The sequence below is a fragment of the Anser anser genome (assembly GCF_964211835.1).
Source record: "Anser anser genome assembly, chromosome: 1".
Lineage (NCBI taxonomy): Eukaryota > Metazoa > Chordata > Aves > Anseriformes > Anatidae > Anser > Anser anser.
The window spans coordinates 144,431,801-144,450,216 of record NC_139720.1 but is presented as its reverse complement, the minus strand read 5'-3'; the positions used below and the strand labels follow the sequence as shown (position 1 = coordinate 144,450,216).

General features: G+C 41.8%; 3 protein-coding genes across 9 annotated transcripts in view; 2 read left to right on the top strand and 1 right to left on the bottom strand.

The window, feature by feature from the left end:
• FHL2 (four and a half LIM domains 2) overlaps positions 1-2,960 on the top strand; it is a 41,930-nt gene extending 38,970 nt beyond the window's left edge. For all 5 annotated transcript variants that reach the window (XM_083818967.1, XM_083818969.1, XM_083818968.1 and 2 more), the window contains 2 exons: positions 416-602; positions 2,077-2,960. In XM_083818967.1, coding sequence (XP_083675093.1) covers positions 416-602; positions 2,077-2,228 — 339 coding nt within the window. In that variant the 3' untranslated portion in view covers positions 2,229-2,960. The remainder of the gene's footprint in view (positions 1-415; positions 603-2,076) is intronic.
• Positions 2,961-4,739: 1,779 nt separating this feature from the next.
• Positions 4,740-16,992, bottom strand: LOC310890234 (ashwin). 2 transcript variants are annotated; one of them, XM_083819005.1, is made up of 4 exons: positions 16,817-16,990; positions 14,626-14,792; positions 9,440-9,812; positions 4,740-6,297 (listed from the first exon to the last, which is right to left on the bottom strand). In XM_083819005.1, the coding sequence occupies exons 1-4, from the start codon at positions 16,943-16,945 to the stop codon at positions 6,241-6,243; spliced, it is 726 nt and encodes a 241-aa protein (XP_083675131.1). In that variant the 5' UTR covers positions 16,946-16,990; the 3' UTR covers positions 4,740-6,240. The 2 variants fall into 2 exon arrangements, with proteins under 2 accessions (XP_083675131.1, XP_083675132.1); XM_083819006.1 differs by having other exon boundaries at positions 6,240-8,611; positions 16,817-16,992.
• An 823-nt stretch (positions 16,993-17,815) lies between these two features.
• TGFBRAP1 (transforming growth factor beta receptor associated protein 1) overlaps positions 17,816-18,416 on the top strand; it is a 36,614-nt gene continuing 36,013 nt past the window's right edge. Inside the window, exon 1 of one of the 2 annotated variants that reach the window (XM_083818918.1) lies at positions 17,816-18,086. In XM_083818918.1, coding sequence (XP_083675044.1) covers positions 17,888-18,086 — 199 coding nt within the window. In that variant the 5' untranslated portion in view covers positions 17,816-17,887. Of the gene's footprint in view, positions 18,087-18,196; positions 18,351-18,416 lie in introns of those variants that run through there. The other variant, XM_083818919.1, reaches the window with a different exon arrangement.

The following is an 18,416-nucleotide window of genomic DNA, read 5'->3' as shown; positions in this document are numbered from 1 at the left end:
GAAAGCAAAGATTTCAGGTAAAATTTGAAATAAAGCGATCTTTGCCAAGGGAAAAAAGAGGAAAATTAAAACACACAAGGTAGTTCTTTCACTATGAAGAACAGGACAGGTGAAGGAACAGAAATGAGACAAATCCTAGCACATGAATTTAAAAAAAAGACCTACAAAGACCGGCTTTAAAAACAAAGAGCACAATTCAGAGTGATACATAGGGCTTCTTTGTATAAATGGGGCAATTATAATGAGTCACTTGTATGTTCTTCTCGAGGTTAAATTCAGCCGAAATTATGCTTTGCTGCTGCTAAGCCTTTTTTTCCTTCCTCCCACCCACAAAAACCTCATCACCCTTCCTCTCTACCAAAGATATAAAGCTGCCACCCTCAAGAAAACACTTTGTCTTACTTCCCATAAACAGGCTATCACTTCAGGAGGCGTTACTTACCGGGAGCAGCCCTGGCATAAGGAGTGCTTTGTTTGCACTGGATGCAAGAAGCAGTTGTCTGGACAGCGCTTTACCTCCAGGGATGAGTTTGCGTATTGCCTGAGCTGCTTCTGCAACCTTTACGCCAAAAAGTGTGCTGGATGCACAAACCCGATCAGTGGTAGGTCTCTCGCGGCGAGTCACTGAAAAATTATTTTTTTCTGAAGATCTGCTTCTAATATTAAAAATAGCTTGAGAGAATCAAGACACTACATAATTTAGGATTCGTGAACTTACTTACCATGCCTTCCAAGTGCCTAATAAAAAGTGGAAGAGGTCCTTAAATTGAAGTTGTCTCCTTTCCACCTGACTTTCATGAAACATGGTGGATGCACGGTAACAGAGTTATGCAGGTAGTGGGATATCCATGTTCTGTACAGCATTTCACTTGTGCTTATGAGAGGGATCGCTGAACTCAGCAACAACAGTCTCCACCAGCAGCGCCTAACTGGCTTATACCTCATGTTGTAGCAAAGTATTTCTTCCCGGGACAGCAGCTGGGAAATTACAAGGCTTTTACATACTGCTTTCCAGTACAATTATACTCAAAAGAGCAACTGCTTACAGCTTTACCTGTAACACTTAGCATAAAATTGTAATCTCCTACAGGAAGTAATCAGCATTTAACACCACGATTGCATATCTGAGTTATATCTGAATCTTTTTCTCATAATAATATTGCTCTGCCCCTCACTCATAGATGCTGGTTTGCATATCTCCTAGAAAAGTCAGTGCATAACACCTTGCTTATTGCTACCAGTTCACTCCAGAGGCATTTCTCTTCTGAATATCGCAGTCCTTTCTTTCATGCCGTTTTTTCCCAATGTTATTACTAAAAGCAAAACCAAAAAAAAAAACCCTCTCAAGTATGAGATATGCCCAAGTAAGTCCTTTCATTGACTTTCAGCTAGTCAGTTCCTCTGCATCATATTCAAATTGCTTATCATTTTTAAGGTTAAGCAATAATTACTACTACAAGAGACATTCGCCCATTTTATCTTTTTTTTCTGTACAACTTCTATACTCCCTATGACAACCTCCACAGCCTCACACTTGACTGTTTTTTGTCATTTGCTAACCTTCTTTTCTTGAGGCACCCTCCCTGAAATCTGTGTATCAACTGATTACATAGCCTATCAAGACTTATTTTCTAAAGAACTTAATGCATTTTCACAAAACAAGATTAACTTACCCAGACATCACAAATGTTGTGTAAATAACCACCAGACTTCTGTAGTTCAGATGCAGTTGCTTTTCTTTTGCTGTGCATTGTAGTGCCATCCTGCTGTCAGCTAAGGGCTAAGCTATCCCTTGAAAGTTCATTTCTGCCACCATCCATAACCACACCAACAGTCTAGCTCACTAACTCAGCTGAAAGCAACAGAACTGCTTAAGGATGAAAATCCTACTTGTTCCAGAGCAAGGGTGACAAAATTAGCACAGCAACAAACAGAAATAGGTTCAGCATAATGGCATTTTTCACTCCTATATGTCAGATGTCCACAGCTACCCAGAAGTGGAGTCTGAAATAGCATCACTTAATGGCTAATGCGCTATTCTTCCCCTGTAACAGAATGCTTTTGGTTTCCCAACAGGTCTCGGAGGAACCAAGTACATCTCGTTTGAAGAGCGGCAGTGGCATAATGATTGCTTTAACTGTAAGAAGTGTTCTCTCTCGTTAGTGGGCCGCGGCTTCCTAACAGAAAGGGATGACATCCTTTGCCCTGAATGTGGAAAGGATATTTAAAGCTCAAAATAAGAGGCAGGGAAAAGAGGCAGAAAGCCGCGCTTGCAATTTATAGCCTGAAACACACAGATGTTTGGAACTAGCTTTGCCCTTCCGTGTTGCGCTATACTATTAACATCACTTAACCTTCCTATTCAAACTCTCCAAGTACAGAGGGAAAACAACTTCAGAATCTGTAGTAGCAGTGACGGTGTTTAAGATTTCTGTAGCTAACTAAAACTAATGCAAAACCTGAGATATAAAACCATTTGGGTGTTACTGACATAATACACTTTTTTTTTTCCCATTAAATATTCCAGTTTAAGCATCTGAGTTAAGTTACGAGCAAGTGATACAGTTCAGTGATTACAATGGCCACACGCAATAAATTCATAGATGGGTATTCAGGGTGAAGCCCCCAGCCTGCTGAAATTAATGGCAAACACCACCCAATTTCAATAAGGCTGTGGTCTCACCTCAGTGTTCTTGAGCTATGTGACTAGTGTGTGCTGTCAAGTATGTAGGAAGACTACAGGCGTAGAGGGTGTGTTAATGTACAAGGATTTGTGCAATGTCATAAAGAGATAACGATAAAACAGTTGAAGTGGGAGTGCTTCATAACATACATATTTTATTGCATGACTAGCTGATCATCGTGTGAAGTACAAGCTCTGATTGACAGTGTCAGTATTACATTTAGTCAACATTACACTGCACATTGTATTTTTCAAAATAAAGTCATTTAAAACAAAATTGTTATCGTGGTTTAACTGCATTTACACAACAGATATTTACAAATAAAACGCTTTCACAGTCTTAAGAAACAGAATGGAAGAGCCACACAGACACAATCCTTTTTGCATGCCCAAGTCACTATGAAATCGTGGAGTTTAAACAATCCCTGTACAAGCCCTGCTGATACAGCAGTCTTCTACTAACTGCAGTCACGGGGAAAGTTATCAGCAAAACCAAACTATGCGAAAATACCGATTTGATTGCAGCTGATAAAAGTGTGTTCAAGGCTCTGAACTCAAAACCAAAGTATTCTTTCCAGCAACCACGCTTAAAAAAAATTCAAATAACATTTATCTTTGCAAAAAGTCAGAAGTTTAGCTTCTGACTGGGGCATGCTTTAATTTTATTATGTATTGCAATTTGTAATACCCTTCTCTCTAGCATCATTTCTGCTACATGTTTGCTACAAAGGCAATAAAACTGAGATGACACAATCCACGGGATGATAACCATCTTCCCAAAACACAATGTGGCCATGTTATGCAATGCACAAACCCAGTAAACCTTCCCCATGGAATTTGCTTGTATCATGGAAGAGGAGGAAAGTAACATCACTTTTCCAATGGGAATCTTTCTTTACTGTGAGGGTGGTGAGGCGCTGGCACAGGTTGCCCAGAGAAGCTGTGGATGCCCCATCCCTGGAGGTGTTCAAGGCCAGGCTGGATGGGGCTTTGGGCAGCCTGGTCTGGTGGGAGGTGTCCCTGCCCATGGCAGGCGGGTTAACTGGGTGGGCTTTAAGGTCCCTTCCAACCCGAACCATTCTGTCATTCAGTGATCTTCAAACGTGAAATGCAGAATTAGGAGTGTACTTGCTCTGTGTGTAACTGGGGAAGGTAAGTTTGCTCCTAGTTCATGCCACCATTCTCAAATTCGTCCTTTTTTAGTACCAAGGGTACAGTAGTCACAGGTCTTTCCTCTCTCATTACTTCAGCAAACTACATAATTGCATTGGATCACACTTGTTTTACTGTACAGTTGGAAGAACTTGGCTGTCTGATATTTCTGAAGTGCACACCCTGCTAATCTGATCCCACTAGATAATTAAAATCTATCCTGCAGTGACTTCATTCTGTGAATGAAGGCTGCAGTCCATAAAAACATCCATAAAAACCCTCCGACATCCACACCTCCCAAAGCCGGAGAGCGCCCACCTCAGTTAGCCTCCTCTGGGGTTCTGCCAGTCTTCCAGCACACTGCAGCTCTGCTTGTGTACTTTGCTGAGAGAAATACTGCTGCTATCTAAAGGAGCAGCATAGGGTAGTAAGAAGAGCATGGCTTGCACCCTACAATAAAGGTTACAGCAGAAAGTAGAATGGTCCCAGCTTTGGGGAAAGGTAGGTGAAATATGGCAAAGCTGGAAAGCGTATCGGCCTTAAAACAAGACTCCTACCACACAACAGCAGCATCAGGCTGTCATTCCAGTACAACTCTGCACAGCACTCCTTAACAATACCAACACACACACACTCTTCCAGCAACTGGACCTACAATAAAATAAAACCTCGGCTCTAAACCACTGCCAAGAAGCCACCCACAAAACAGAACTCCTACTGGTTACACTAGTGCAAGGAGCAGCACTTCACACGGTACCAACTGCTGCTAAAACTCCGAAGTAGCCACAGAGCCTTCTACCCTGTAAGTATTTCTTAAGTTCTAGTCACTTGAATTCCACTGAAATATAACTGCATAAAATGGACTGGTCTAATTACATCATAAAAACAAGTCGGAACTACTTGGTTTGCTTTTAATTGAATTTATTTAAATAGGATAAGGCTACTTAAAAGACAACTCTTTACATACAAAATGTACATTACGTTAAAGTTTGCTGTACTCAAGTACAAAAACTGCACAAGTGTTTAGTAAAAGGGAAACAGCACACCATATTTCAAAACACACATTCTTACCATTTTACAGCATTCAAGAAGTGCCTTTTATGTCACAACAGTGAATGGACAACTGTCAGTAATGAATTAAGCTACAATTTTTGGTTTCAATATTAACCAATTAAAAAAATGTAAACAAGCCTTCAGATCACTACTGACAGCTTCTTTTAGTCAGTTAACTAAGTGGATTCAGAAGTAGATTTTTGTTTTTGTTTTACTAAGTCTGGAAGTATTATTGTTTTTTACCATTCATATCTAAAATGGATCAGGCTTCATCCTGAGCCACTGAGATTTAATAAAAAAGTTGCCATCAACTTAACTGGATGCCTGCCTTATAAGGCACTACCAATAATCCAGATGAAACCTCAAGTTTCACAGAAAACCAACATCCACCTTAAATGATCATAAGGGAAGAGAATAAAATATGTATTTCTTACGAGTGCAACTACATACACTAATGCTCTCAAGGTGGTACTTTGTCTTCCTGACCCTTTCCCTCTCCAACTGTTTGTAAGTTGAGAAAGCACTGGTCTGCATTCCACAGGTTTTCCCCATATTTTATGAGCATGATTATAACCAGGAAAACAAGCAAATTTGCTATATCGGCACATTTTTACACTTACATGTGTATAAAATATGCCTGTGCGTATTAGAGAACATGGCACTAATCCATTCACTACTTCCTCTCAAAGATTCGTATCAGACAGCCTAATAACGTACTTCCGTCTGTGCATTTCTTATTTCATAAGTCAATAAGAGAAACTTCAATTTGAAGTAATGCTGTTAAATAGTTCATCTCTTATTACCAACTTAACCTGCCCCGTAAATTCTACACTCTTGTTCTGTGCAACAAAAAAGAAAAAAAAAAGTGCCTCAGAATAACTTATCAGCAGAAAGGTCAGTTTTCTCATCTAAATTAGTCATCTTTTTAGAGCCAAGTAGGCTCCTGGGATCACTCTGAATATCAATAACTATTTTAGCTATTTAACCAGAAGTGGAACAGAACTGAATCTTACTGAAAACAAATCAAGAATACTTATGCATGTGATTCGTAAGGACACACAGGAGATGAACTATAATAGTCTTGTAAACTAAAAGTGGAGGGTTTAGTGTAACATAATATTACCACCTTTTAAAGAGGGAATAAACTGCTTGGTGTACAACAGTAGACACTCTTAAGGTGACTGGTGATAATGACTCCAGATTTACAACAGGGAACCTTTAAACTCGTTAAAACTTCACAGCAATCTGAATCCCTGTAAGGTTTAAAAAGAAGAGTACCTAAACTGTTCAAATACGACTTATCTGTTCGAAAACATGGAAGTAACATATATGTTTTGAGCACCATAGCTACTTCATGGCCATGTAACATGCTGGATTTTCTTTTTTGCTTCCGTAGGCTTTAGGTCATTCTGCAACAGAAGAAAATATACAAGTATTTTTAGATATATTGCACCAAGCTGATATTAGTAATTAACTTGAAATGTTCAAACCTAGTGCTAACTATTGCTGTACTCAGCTACTATGCAGCTTTCTATTGCCATCTTGTGGAGGAAGTTGAATATCACAGAGACAGAGAAGAAGGAAATAAAGCCAATGAATTTAACTACATGCAAATCTCACACATCTTTTGCTTTTCCTTAATCCTTAAATGAGTTAGACAAAAGTATAACACATTACACATAACATGGTACACATTAAAGCTTCAAAACACACTTTTTAAGTTATTTCAAATTGTCTTCTTAAAATACTTTCTACAACAGGGTTGTGTAAAGAAAACAGTCAACAGAACCAGAAAATCAATTCACTGTTGTCAAACAGAAAATGTTAGTAAAAAAGGAAAAGTAGGTCTCCCTTTGTAATGACCTATATAAAAATGTAAAATAACTGCTGAAGCCTCAGATAAACTCATTTTTCAATCCCTGCTCCTCCCCTCTAAGAAGCCAGAAAACATTAAGCAAGCCTAAAGAAAAGCAATGGGAGATTGAAGTGGTAAAATAAATACGTTTCTTCATCTAAAATAAGGAAAAAATCTGAGAAATTAGGGCTTTAATAGTTCACACATAGTAAATATAGGTACGTGACTCTTCCAGAACATTTTGAACATGCTAGTTTTGGCATGATCTGGAGATCTCTCTTCTCCTTCAGAGCTGAAGAGTTAGCTTACAGCAATCCTGTGGGCCTCAACCACTGAGAGGTTGTAGCAAATTAATCAGAAGGATAATTCTGTGCTATTCTGCACGAGAATTTCAGTTTTTCTTGGAAGTCAAAACCCAACCACTTTCTTGAAAAGGCAATCGTCATTACTATCACTATACTATAAATACACCAGGCTTCATAGGCTACAGGCATTGGGACGAGTTGCCCAGGGAGGTGGTGGAGTCACTGTCCCTGGGGGTGTTCAAGGAGAGGTTGGACGTGGTGCTTAGGGACATGGTTTAGTGGGTGACGTTGGTGGTAGGGGGATGGTTGGACCAGATGATCTTGGAGGGCTCTTCCAACCTTAATGATTCTATGACTCTATGATTCAACCATCAACCAAGTGTACTGCTTCCTCCTGTCTGTATTACTATTCAATACCACGTTCTGTAATTTCAGACAGTACAGCAAAAGCCATTAGGCCATACTTGCCTAACTTCAAACTTTTTTGACCCACATTAACCAAGGCATATGACTGAACCTACCTGTACTAAACTGGACAACAAACTGTGGCTAAGACAGAAAGTCAAGTATCAGAAGCCGTGGCTTCCAAGTGTCAGTAATATAGTGTCACTTAAGTGTTCATCATTATGTCTATGAAACATTCAAGTAAAACAGAAAAAAGATGTGAGGTGTATACCAAGCAAGTTTCAAAAGCTCTGTAGGTTCAGATCTGACCAACAGAGAAGTTCTAAATTATAAAATAAGTTAGTGATATTGGTAGTAGGAAACACCTCTCCAGCATAAAATTGATTCAGTGCCACAGCTATATTGCTTGTAAAAGTTGTTAAAACGGTCTTTCAGACCAGTGATACGTTTAGACGCTTGTGTTTAACAGAACTTATATGGAACCTACCAAACTATGCAGTAAGGATATTACCTGCAATCCTTCATGTAAGAATTACAAAGAAAAAAAAAGAGAAGGGAAAAGCAAAGAAAGAAAAACAGCAAAGGGAGGAAAAAAAATGAAAGGAAGAAAAAAGGATGAACAAAAAAATTACGAGGCAATACTGAGGAAACAGAAATAAGGTGTGGAGTCCTGAGAGAACTTCAGTCAATGTAACAGTGTAACTGCATGCTGCATTTCTAAAGCTCCCTCTGCAGTTCATTCAAGATCATATACCTCTATTCCTCCTTTGAAGCCTGGACTTGTTCCAAGTATTCCTGTCTTTCAGTGGAAACGTAAAAGAGCCTCTGCATTTATTTAATACATTTGTATTATGAAAGAATACAACACTAATGTAAGAGTTATCCCTACCTTGCAGCTGGCCCATTACTGGGCTCTGCTCCTTGCTCAATGGCAAACACTTAAGACTAACCGCACCTTCACCAACATTCAGAACTATGACTGCATCTTTCTCCTCAACTTGCAGCTGTGTTCAGCACCATTACTTCCACTTTCAAAGGTCCACCCTTCTGAAGCCACATATCCTTAGTTCTTCTCTCATCTCTTCAGCTTATCAGTCTCCTTCTGCCTTATCCATAACATAGATCTCTTCTCTACCTAGAATTCGTTTGCAGCTGAATCTAACGTACAGACAAGAGGTCACTATTTAGCATTATGATTAACAACTCAGTGATCAGTTTTCTACTTGAGAACAGCACCCTTCTGTTCAAGATCTCAGCACAACCTCCTCCTCATCTTATAGAAACCCAGGTACCTGAGCAAGATCAGCATGGCTCAAAATGAGCACTCGGCCTTTGTCCTCTCACTCCAGCTAGCATGGTTTGTTGTTGTTCTCATTCAGACCCACAATCTAGGCAGCTCTCCAGATTTTCTCATCCAATTCCTACCTCTAGCTTGCCAATTCCTATGTGAGATTTAAAACAGATGGCCTTCTTCCTTTAAGGACACATGCTACAGCTTGCAGCATCTCACTTCAGTTCCTTCAACATCTCCTCCTTCACTTTGACAAATGAAAGCTTGTCTTAATCATTCAAGTGTGATTGTTACAAATGTTATCATTCCGCTTTTTTCTTCCCTACTACAAAACAGACCAGGCTGCTCTTGTTCTATAATACCTGTCCTCTCTCTCAGACCTACAAGTAGGGTTATTTTTGTTTGCTTTGGTTGATTCTGCTACCAGCACCACCTTACATATTACCTACTTACTCATTTTACAATTACATGCTTGTTTTCTACAGAGCTGCCTCTAACACAGAAACTTCCCACAAACAAATATAAAGTACTGCTTTTTTTTCTTTCCTCCTAGACTTTCCCAAACCAGCTACTCCCTGTTTCTAAATGCTGTACTATTACTCCAACATAAAATAATCCTGGAGATTCTTACCAGGGTCTACCTTTGGCTCTTTCGAGTTTCAATAAAAATAAACTGTGAAACAAGACATACATACCGGCAACTCAGAGTCTTCTTTTGGAACAGATCTCTTTAACTTCACAACAGTAGTTCCTGCTACTGGAGTCAAAGGGTACGCCTTCAGACTAGCCAATACACTGCTATTAGTCTTTGAAATATTGTTCTGCTTAGCCTCACTATTCCTCACTTCCAGCTTAGCGTCCTCTGATAAACTGGAGGCTGAAATGTATGATGAGGCATTTGAAGAAGCTGATAATCTCCTAACAGTATTGGTGGTGCTTCCAGCTGGGGGAGGTTTTAGGCGATCAGTAGCTCCATTCTCTGTCTTCTTCACTTTTATGCTTGTGCTGGTTGAACTGCCATCAAATACAATCAAAGGCCGTTTCCTCAATCCTTCCACCGCTGTAACACTGAAAATACAAATTGTAAAACGATCAGAAACACAAGCCAGATGACACAAAAATACCATATCCAAGACATGAGCAGCAAAAATGAATTTAATCTTGCCTAAAGTAAAAATACATCCCAAAATACTGACCTTAAACTCTTAGCTGCCCCAAATTTAAGCAACAGGAATTGCTCCCAAAATATGAAGGGGAGAGAGGGGGAAGTATGGGGCACGTAGGAGGTCAACACAGAGGGTTATGTGAGGAACATTCTAAGATTGTACACTTATACCACTGTAGTTCTTCCTCAATAGCAAAAGACATAATAGTTGTTAAGTATTTCAAAAGTATTTGAGAAAGCATGAGCCACCTTACAAGAACAGGATCTAATATTCCGATGCTTCTAAATCTCCTCAATTCCGTACTTATTCAAAATTGTAGTAAGATATCCTAGAGAAACTGTGAGATAACATTTTTCATAATGAAAATGTTAAGCAAAAAAGAATGCATACTTGGTTTTGAAATAAGCCGTTGAGCAGGAACCCTAAGCAGATTTAATGCCTTTTGAATAGTTTGTGCCTTTGTGTCTAGTCAGAGCTGGCCAATTTAGTAACAACTGATTTATGAAAAAAAGAATACTATCAAGCTAGTATTAAAAGACCAGTATCAGAAAACATCCTGACTGGCAAAAAAAAAAAAAATAGAACACAGTTATCATAGCTTACTCTAAATAAATAAAGTTTTAAAAATGTGTTGCTTAAGAATGGCAAAGATAAACTGTGCAGATTTAACAAATAAAAAATCAAACCACCATTAAGTCATATTATTCCTGTTTAGAAATTACATTTTTCAGTACGCACTTACTGTTTAGCCATCTTGCATAAAACGGGAATAGAAGTTGAACTATAGCATTTTCAACAAAGAAATACATTCATTAATTTGACAATACTGATGTTAGATATATCTACAGACTTTAAAAGAAGCCACAAATAGAGATTTCAGTTGTTTGATTTGAAACATTAGATTAGTAGCCGCTGAAAACTTCACACATTAAAATAAGAAATGATACATCTCATGTACAATTTCTGTCAAGACCAGGGATTTCTGGAATTTAAGAAGTAACAGTTTAGGGGCTCACAGAGCACGAGAAAGTTCAGCTCTTCTTCAGATTTGCTTCTACACTACTATCTGTTCACAACAATACACGTCACACAAGCCTCCTCTTTTTCTATTCATCAGGTTCCCAGAACTGATAGACACAGAGACCTTATTTTCATTTGGTACATTTGTCAAGAGATCAGACAGCTCTTTGGGTTACATGTACAGTAACTGTGGTTTCTAGAAGAGCTTCTACAAAACATGACTCACTTCCAAGGAGTGTTCAACCAGACAGTAGATAGGGTTTCACTGAAACAACAGCAGTATTTAACACATCCATTACATTAAGGAGTACAATTTCACTTGAAAAGCCTAAAAAGCTGATACATGCCTCAAAAATAAAGCATGATACTCTTTGCTCACTTTGGCTTCGTCTAATAATTATTTAACACTCTGGAAAAAAACAACAACAACAAAAAATATTCCCCAGCAGCCTTTCTGGAAAGCTAGTTTACAAATTATGTGAAAGAAGGGATTTTAAACCTTTTTCAGTCACCTTCCTTAATTTAAAGTGTTTTTTCTAATTTTTTTTTTTTAATTTAAGCTTTAAGATTAGTAATTCAAGAACTAACTACGATTCTACCTGGATTGTTATCTATGCTAAACTGAATTTTAGAGTTGTAGCACTTGTACAGGTTTCCACATGCTACAATACAGGTAACACTCCCAGAGAAACACTTTGGACAAGTTCCAAAATAAAACTGGACACCGTACCATCAAGAATTGTCACAACATCTAATTTTTAGATAGGTGGCTTACAGAAGACCACAGAACCTGAGGTGTGACATTCATTTTCTTTACACGAAGTAGAGAAAGCTTAAAAGCCGCAGAGCAGGACTCACATTAGCCAGCATTCTTCTGAGGGAGGATATTGAAGCTCGCTAACAGCTGAAAAGAAACATTTTGAGATCGTGTTCCTCTCCACAAGACACTCTGTGAAACCTAAATTTTAATGCACATCTCCTAAATTCCAGGGAAGTGCTCAAACCACACTGTAAGCCGGGCTGAATGGTGGGCATGCTCTAATCCTGATGTTTATTATGTAGTGTATGGTGAAGAACTCAAGGTTTGCTAGAGGAACCAACAACTCTACACAAGCAAGCAGGGTTTCTGCTCTTTCACATGATTATTCAGTTCACTCATGCAGTCAGGATGGCTTCTGGAGCACGTCCCGACCATAAGGACAGTTGAACAAAAAAGGTTCCTTGTCTAGCCTAGCCTGGTACTTAATGTAACACCCTAAAACCAGTGAGAAGTGTAGGTTTAAGGTCCTGACTCCTGATTACCCTGCTACCAAAACAGGCAGGTGATCACCTCTTCTGCTAATGTTTTAAGAAACTGGTCACGAGTGCTACATTATATGCTGAACTCAGTATTTTCAGTGCATTAGCAGTTCTCAGAGGATGCTGAAGTGGCCTGTCAAGTGACTTAAAATTATCAAGTGAAAAAATTATCAGCTCTACCAAGGCCACATCCACAGAGCTCCCAGAGAATGAGTTTGTGGATGAGATTCTTCAGACTCCATAGCACTTCAGAAACTACACATACATTTTGAGATTCAAACCATCCTCCTCCTTCCAGAAGTCAAGATGATCTTACAGATGTTTCTACAAAATAACTGTTAATTAAAATGTTTGAAGTTGGATACAGTACATTTGTTCTTATGATTGTCTGCACACTCAAAATTCAGAAACAAGATGTTCAGCTATCACCTATGACCTCAGATATTTCATTGTATTATTGAGGTATAACATGACACTGCAACTCAGCTGATACACAGCAAATCTTTTAGGACATGCCAGCAATCACCAGCAGTAAGACTAAACACAGTACTCAACACTGAGTTTTAAATTCCAATTGAAGTTATTAATGTGTTTTTACCTCCTACCTGCAGCTATTAGAGGTATGCAACTACACACCGAGCTCTGCTGATCGTCTCCAAGCCCCACAGTACTGCGAGCACACTTTGGAAAGCAGAGCCTTTCCACAGTGGAATGCAGCAGACAGCTCCTGTTATTCAAATGATCAATCAGCTTATCTGACTTTGAGTAAGTAATTTACTTTTAGGTCAGTTTACCTCTGACTTGCACATAATTTACAGCCTCATAATGGCCAGGGGTTTTGTTTTTAAAAACAAGAACGTCAAGGTCTACTTCCTTCTCTTCACAACGGCATGACACCAACTCTCCTGAAGCTGACAACACAGCTACGAGGAAAAACATACCGTTTTAACATCCAAAAAGATGACCAAACTTCCATGATTCTTCCCATGACCATACTGTAACTGAAGCTTTCTCTGTGCAACTTTTACTTACTGAATGTGCTGAAATTCCATTACCTGCTCCCAGTTCTCTGGTGTCAGTAGTGCTAGCAAGAAAAGATTAACTATTCTAGATAGCTCTTTGCCAGCATAGTTGTCAAGTATGAAGATCTCATTCTAGCAAAAAATAGTGACTGCTAGAAAACCTTAAAATCGTCTAGCACCAGAGCAAAAACTAAGCCTGGCATGCTAGATGCTAAATGCTAAGAGCAATTGCTAAAGAAAAGCAGACTGGTAGATTAAACATATTTACTTTTACTGACCATTTCCCTAGTAAAAATAGGTTTGACCCTTACTGAGTTTTAGTGTACCAAAATAACAGCTCCTACACTTACTCTACATATGATATAAGGATGAAGCCATTCTCCCATCTAAAAATTAACACAGCTGCCTTCTCTCAAAAACATCCTCCCCGCTATCTTTAGTTCTCTGATAAAAAATTCTTTTGCACCTACTTCAGCACATCAACAGTGTCTTATTATTTGAACAGTAGCCTCGTGCTTTTATCTTCAAGTCACAAACAGACCTACCTACAAACAGACCCTTTAAGCAAAAAAAGACATAACAAGACAAGTCAGTATTCTAGACACTGCTTAAAAAAATAATAAAAAAATAACTTGCCAGAATTTGTTTAGCTCTTCCTTGCTAGAAACCTCAGTAAGGCTAAAACAGACTTATGAAATTAGCAAGCTGTAATAGTGCAAAAAACATAATGAGAATTTCTGTCTACCTTTCCTTTAGCATTTACTGATGGAGCTAAATCAGACTTGCCACTCATGCACATCAAAGTTAAAGTCTTGGGCAGGGAGGAGGTTTGGGGAAGAAAACATAAATAAACTTCCGAAGAAGATTTTGCTTTCTGATCAAATCCAAACGTAAAGGTTTTGAACACAAGGCAGAACACTTTCAGAAAGGAGGCATTAGTTTTGAACTGGACACACAAAACTGCTGCAGCATACATTCCTGACTCAGCAGACCAACCCTGTTCAGTGAGCAAGCATAGTTCAACATGCTGCTGGTATTTGTCTTAAACACTGTAAACATGATTATTAATATTTAACAACTATTAGGTGAAACTAATAACAATTTTTTTCTTCATACACTATTTTGAAACAGCAATAAAAAAACAAGTGTTATAAACTAGATACCACTAATAACATTTAGATTACAAAAAAAGATCATACTTTTTTCCCTGCAATTGGAGTAGGAGAATCCAACACTTACGACACAGATGACGACAACATTCTTGGTAAACTGTAACAACGTTCAAAACTTGTACAAGTTTTAGTAGTCAGATAAGACCAAATTAACTGCATTTTCCTAAACTCTCCAGATCTATCCCGTTGAAAGCGAAATTACCTTTTATTTTCACTTTTCAGTTCATTTTGCTGTCTTTTCTTTTCCATCATTTTCCCCCATCTACTTTTGGGTAAGTCACGCTGAGGCAACGGAATGGCATGTTGAATATAGAGATCAGTGAGGCCATCTTTGTCCATCTTTACATCATTTTTGACTAGGATATTCTTCTGTGGGGGACAGAAGAAAAAAAGTTATTATTATGACAAATTCAGAGCGCAAACAGTGGCAAAATTTCATTTTTCAAAAGCCATTCTGAAGTAGTGAATTGGGCATAAATGCCAGGGTGTCAGTGGAGGGGGCTGCAGGGGTGACCCCTGTGGGAGGCAAAGAAATGCCCTGTGCCAGTGACAGCTGATAACTCTGAAAACAACCCACTGCACACCAAAGCTTCAACCAAGCGGAGGAGGACATGGCGCCGCTGCTGAAATACCTTTAACAAAGGGCAGAAGCCACTAGGGGCAGGAGACACCAAAGGACACAGAGGAGAAGGCACATGAGGAGCTCTGTGAAGAAATGCTCTCCTTCCTCGTGCAAGGAACTGAGAGGGAATGACAGTAATCCACACTGGAAACAAGAGAAGTTGAGACCAGGAAGGGATGAGAAGAGGCGTCTCCCTATGTGTTTAATGGTTTCTTTCTGCCATTTCTGACTTCTTACGCATCTTCTTCCTCTGTTCCTTGATTCTTACTCATTTTCTTCTGCTCCAGCATGGGTTTCTCCATGGACCACAGTCTCCATGAGGCCTTCCCTGCTCCAGCAAGAGCCCTCCACAGGCTGGAGCCCATCACCAGCCACGCCCCCAAAACCATCAATTTTTCATGAGTCCCGTTTCCCCATTCTCCTCACATCTGCTCATCTGTCTACTCCTGCACGGCCTCTCTGTGCCTCCTGCCTCTTGCTGCTGCCACTCTTTGTAAAGCAGATTTGAGCAGTACCACATGTTCCTCTGATTGGCTGAAGTTTTGGTGTGCGATGGGCTGTTTTCATCATTGTCAGACAGTTGAACCTTGCTGTGACCAGCACAGGGCAGTTCCTCACCTTTGCCCACACAGATAACCCCCGCAGTCCACTGCTATGCAAATCCTGCAATTTTTTTCCCAATAAAAATAGTTACACAAGAGAATTAAGTTACGATAGAACCACTGCTGTTAACCGAGGTTTTCATGCACTCTTTAACACGCCTCCCTGACTACAAAGTCAGAGCTCTCTTTCATACTTCCAAAAACCAGGCAATTAGAACATAACGCAGTTCAAACTCCCAGATGTGGAGCTCTGCTTCTGCACCAGTTCCCAACATGTAAGCTGCTAAGAGAGACTTCTTGTCACTGTCAGTTATAAGAGCACGCAAGTTTTCTTTCTGATCATACACACCGTTGTGAAAACAAATTTTGGTACCTTCGATCAAATTTATTAAGAGAAAAAAACGGTAACGTCATGCAAACACAGGTCACTGAAAACAGGTCAAGTGTCTGCTGCTATTGGTTTTGACAATGCTTTATAACTTCTGATATGGGCTCAAAACCTGTACACTATTGTGCACATAAACTATGTGAACAAGAGCACACAAAGTTGAGCAAGCTCCTGTAGAAGCCTTAAATGATTGTTTCATTCACCTAATTTTGCAGATCAGGCAGCAGCAAGTACTCCACATCAACTGAAGCTTCAAAATCGGCTGTAAGTCACTTTCAAACTCAGATTTTTCAATAACACACAGTTAAACGCTATCTCTGCTGATCGTGTAGGATGTGTTGCCTTTAGCTCACCGAGCACGCATGCACCAGCCTTAACAGAGAAGAGATCGACTTTCCACGGGTAACTTTACTGTATATAAATGCTGCCTCACGGACATGCAAAGTTGGATAAATTGTTCTTCAGCAACCACTGCAGCAAGGTTCAGACACAGCCCCTAGGAAAACAAGGGGGGCAGCTCTCAGGCTGCACGCCTCTTTTAAATGAGCATCCGAATCATAGCATTCCTTTATTTATTATTATTTCCCAATTATTTCTTCCCCGAGTGCTTCTGGTGCACCCGCGCAGGGCTGCACAAAGACCGGCGAGCAGAGAGGGCCTGGGAGAAAACCTCGCGCACGGCGACCGCCGGGGCCCCGCGGCCGACCTCCCCCCCCCGGCCCCGGGCAGGGCCGTGCCCCTCTGCGGGGCCGCCCCGGTGCCGGGCGAGGCGCGGTCGCACCTGCTCGAGGGTGAGCAGCAGGAACTCCTCCGAGAGCAGCTCCGGGTGCAGCAGCAGCTCCGAGTCCGAGCGCCCCAGCGGCCGCTCCGCCGCGACACCGCCCGCCCGGCCCCGCCGCTGCGCCGCCATCTTGTGCCGCCGGCACCGCTTCCGGCCGCTGAGGGGCCGCCGGGCGAGGGGGCGGGGCCTGGAGGCGGAACTGACGTCAGAGCGCGGAGTCTGGGCGGGGGGGAGGGGAGGGGAGGGGAGGATCACTGCGATGCGGTGCTGGTCAGTAAGCAGAGGAAACCCATTTTATTATAACTTTCTCAGTATACAGAAGGAGAAAGTGAAATAAGTGCCTTCTGCTTTGAGTTAGCGAACTGCCTGTCCATTTAGAAACAGGACAGGGAGTTGCAAATAACGATGTAAGTTAACCGCGTTGCCCTTGTGACGTAAAATGTGATTTCAAGTATTTAATGCGTTTTACAGAACTAAGAGGCAACAAGCTATGTGACACAAACACACCTGCACGTAGAACAAGCCACACATATAACTACTTAGCACATATATACTATAGATACGTAGAGCTCTTAAGATAGACCTATTATTATGAATTCAAATTTGGAATATTAAAGATCATTTAACTGTACAAGCCAGCAGTGTAACGTTTATTTATGTTCACAGAACCACAGAATGGTTTGGGTTGGAAGGGACCTTAAAGATCGCCTAATTCCAGCCCCCTGCCCTGGGCAGGGACACCTCCCACCAGACCAGGCTGCCCAAAGCCCCATCCAGCCTGGCCTTGAGCACCTCTAGGGATGGGGCACCCACAGCTTCTCTGGGCAGCCTGTGCCATCCCCCCACACAGCGCCCCCCCCGGCTGTTTCCTGCTGGCTCACACCACCCATTCCCCCGCGTCCTCCCCTTCCCCTCCTCCCGCACCCCCCACCCCCCACCGCCGCTATTTCTTTATTCAGCTTAGCCTCGTACGCCAGCACAGCCCCTGACAGGACCGCCCCAAGCCCCCCCGCGCCCCGTCAGCGCCCAACGGCCGTCCTCCCGCCCCCTCACGTGACGCACCCCTCCCCGATGGGCGGGGCCCGCCCGCGCGCCCCACGTGACGGGAAGGCGGCGGGGCGGGGCCGGGCGGGGCGGGGCGCGGTACCGGAAGCTCCGCGCCCGCCCCTCCCCTGCCCGCGGCCGGCGGTGGCGGAGCCCCAGCGAGGCCCGGCCCGGCCCGGCCCGGCCCGGCCGCGGTTCTCGGAGCGGCGGCGCCCGGCGCTCGCAGGTGGGGGGGGGGGGGGAGCCGTCCGGGGCCCGGTGTGGCTGCGGGTGGGGGAGTAACACCCGGAGGACCGGGGGTCTGCGCCACCGGCGGCCGGGCCGGCTGGCCCCGGGGGTCCTGGGAGCGCTTTTCTCGCCGTGTGGTGACCGGGGGGGGGTTGGTTTATTGGCTGCCGGGCTGGGCCGGGCCGTCAGACCGCCGGTGTGTTCGGGCTTCGTGTCCGGGGAGTTGGGTTCGTCCTTCGTTACCTTAAAACCCTCAAATTAGGTATTAAATAGTTCTATGTATTCTTCATTTGCTCTTATTCTGCAAGCTTTTGAAGGCTGCTTGGCC

What these genes read in the sequence shown, in the direction of transcription:
- LOC310890234 (XM_083819005.1), bottom strand. Translation starts at nt 16,945, where the DNA reads ATGGCGGCGCAGCGGCGGGGCCGGGCGGGCGGTGTCGCGGCGGAGCGG. An exon ending in TGCTGCTCACCCTCGAGCAG is followed by an intron (nt 14,793 to 16,816) that starts GTGCGACCGCGC and finishes TGTCCCCCACAG; the next exon opens with AAGAATATCCTAGTCAAAAA. An exon ending in CTGAAAAGTGAAAATAAAAG is followed by an intron (nt 9,813 to 14,625) that starts GTAATTTCGCTT and finishes TTGTATTTTCAG; the next exon opens with TGTTACAGCGGTGGAAGGAT.